The sequence below is a fragment of the Hipposideros armiger genome, unplaced genomic scaffold (assembly GCF_001890085.2).
Source record: "Hipposideros armiger isolate ML-2016 unplaced genomic scaffold, ASM189008v1 scaffold_281, whole genome shotgun sequence".
In the NCBI taxonomy this organism is placed as follows: domain Eukaryota; kingdom Metazoa; phylum Chordata; class Mammalia; order Chiroptera; family Hipposideridae; genus Hipposideros; species Hipposideros armiger.
The window spans coordinates 388,588-390,541 of NW_017731631.1; the positions used below are offsets into that span (position 1 = coordinate 388,588).

The following is a 1,954-nucleotide window of genomic DNA, read 5'->3' on the forward strand; positions in this document are numbered from 1 at the left end:
GTGGCACCTCCACGTGCATGGCTGAGCTGCCCAGCCTGTGGACCCAAAGGATGTCAGGATGCCCCCCTCCTGTGATCAATGTGTGGAACCAGGTGCCCGTGAACCCCACTCTAGAGCCTTCCCAGCCCCCTACACATGATCTGGCTGGACAAGGACACTAGAATTTCTGGAAGGTCTGTAACAGTGAAAGAATGTAGTGAGTCTCCTGGTCCCCAGGGTTCAGAGAGTGGACGTGCCTAGATGACCTTCTTCAGCTCGTTGTACAGAACCAGTACTAAAAAGCTGCCCATGCCCCTGAGGATGTTGGACCAGGCGCTTTTGAAGAAGGCTTTGCCACCCTTGTCCTTGAAGATCTTCCACCTGCAGTCCATGGTCCCTTGGTACCTGATGTCCACTCTTTTGTGCCCCAACTGCGTCATCATGTGCTGCCTAACGGTGTCAAAGGGGTAAGACACTATGCCAGCCATGGCAATCACCACCTGGACAATCGTCCAGCTCACCACAATGTGGGTGTTCTTAGGGTCTGGGGGCATGCCTTTGGCAGTGTAATACATGCCAAAGTAGGTGGCCCAATAGATGATTATACCCAGCAAGGACAGGTTGAAGCACTGGTACAGGGCCCAGAGGCCATCGGACTTAGTGATCATCACCAGACAGTCCCCCAGGCTCTTATACTCCCACTTGGTGCCCAATTTCTCCACATTAGCCACCAGACGTGTTCTGGCAAAATCCACAAGGTAGATGAAGCAGAGTGAGGTGGCTCCTGCCACACCACCAGATGCCACGATGCCAACAAAATACCTCCAGAACTGTGTGTGCTTGTCCACACACCCCCACCCCCACCCCAGGAAGACCTGCTTGCACTTACCCTTGAAGGCAAAGTTGAGAGCTTGCATGGCAAAGTAACAGATGACATTGGCCTGGTTGCCCCTCCAGAAGGACAGCACACCCTTCTCCTTGGGGATACCCATGATGCATTCCACCAAGCCCTTGTACTGCTTGTCAGCTGCAATCTGCTTGCTGGCATGTTGCACCTGCAGCAGCAGCTTGATCTGCTCAATTGAGGCCATGGCCATCTTGGAAATGGCAATGGCGATGCCTCCGGCCAGGAAGTCCTTGGTGAAGGAGATGGCCTGTTCCATCATGGTGACACAGCAGGCACAAAGTGGAGTGGAAGAGTGGAGAGCCAGAGAGTGGGTGTCACAGGGTCAGTGCTGTCGCTGCCACGACCAAAAGTCTTGAGTCAGTTTTGATAAGTAATATTTTTCTAGGAATTTTCTAACCTCATCTAAAGTTTCCAATTATAGTCATTTACAATATACTCTTATCTCCTTAAAGTCTGCAGCAGATGTAGTGATATCTCATTTTTCATTTCTGAATTTGATTACTTAGACCTTTTCTTAGTTTTTTTTATTAGTCTTGTTGGGGATTTGTCAATTTTATTGCTCTTTTTAAAGGAGCAACTTTTGGTGTTGCTTGTCCACTGCAGTTTTGTTTTTATTTTGTACTCTAGAAATGTTTTTTTTTAATTGGGGAATTGGGGGGATGGGAACAGTGCTGGGGAATTGGGGGAAGGGGAACAGACAAGTTGCTCTCCTTTTGGTCTTCAGTCTAGTTGTGGAGGACGTTGCTTCACTGGCCCAAGTTGGTACCATCATTGCGCTCTTCTCAGGCGAGGCACATCAGTCGCCGGCTTCTGGACGGCCGCTCACTGCGGCTGCTGGCCGCTCAAGCTGGCTACACATGGTAGCCCATGGCAACCCACTGCCACAGGGGCTGCAGACTACGCCGTCGCCAGCAACTCATGGCAGCCCAGCTCCAGGTCAAGCTGTTGCTCAGCATCTTAGCTGTAGAGGGCAGTGTCACTGGCCCTCATATGTGGGGTCCGAACCGGGGCCCTCTGGCGTCCCAAGCCAGTGCTTATCAATCGCGCCACTCAGTCGGCCCTTATTTT

General features: G+C 51.4%; 1 protein-coding gene across 1 annotated transcript; it reads right to left on the reverse strand.

Annotated features, from left to right (window-relative positions):
• Nucleotides 1-236: 236 nt before the first annotated feature.
• Nucleotides 237-1,145, reverse strand: LOC109390884 (ADP/ATP translocase 3-like). The gene has a single exon (XM_019657909.1). The coding sequence runs from the start codon at nt 1,143-1,145 to the stop codon at nt 237-239; it is 909 nt and encodes a 302-aa protein (XP_019513454.1).
• Nucleotides 1,146-1,954: the final 809 nt, after the last annotated feature.

Bases quoted from the DNA above. Each gene is read 5' to 3' on its own strand.
- LOC109390884 (XM_019657909.1), bottom strand. From the start codon at position 1,145: ATGATGGAACAGGCCATCTCCTTCACCAAGGACTTCCTGGCCGGAGGC.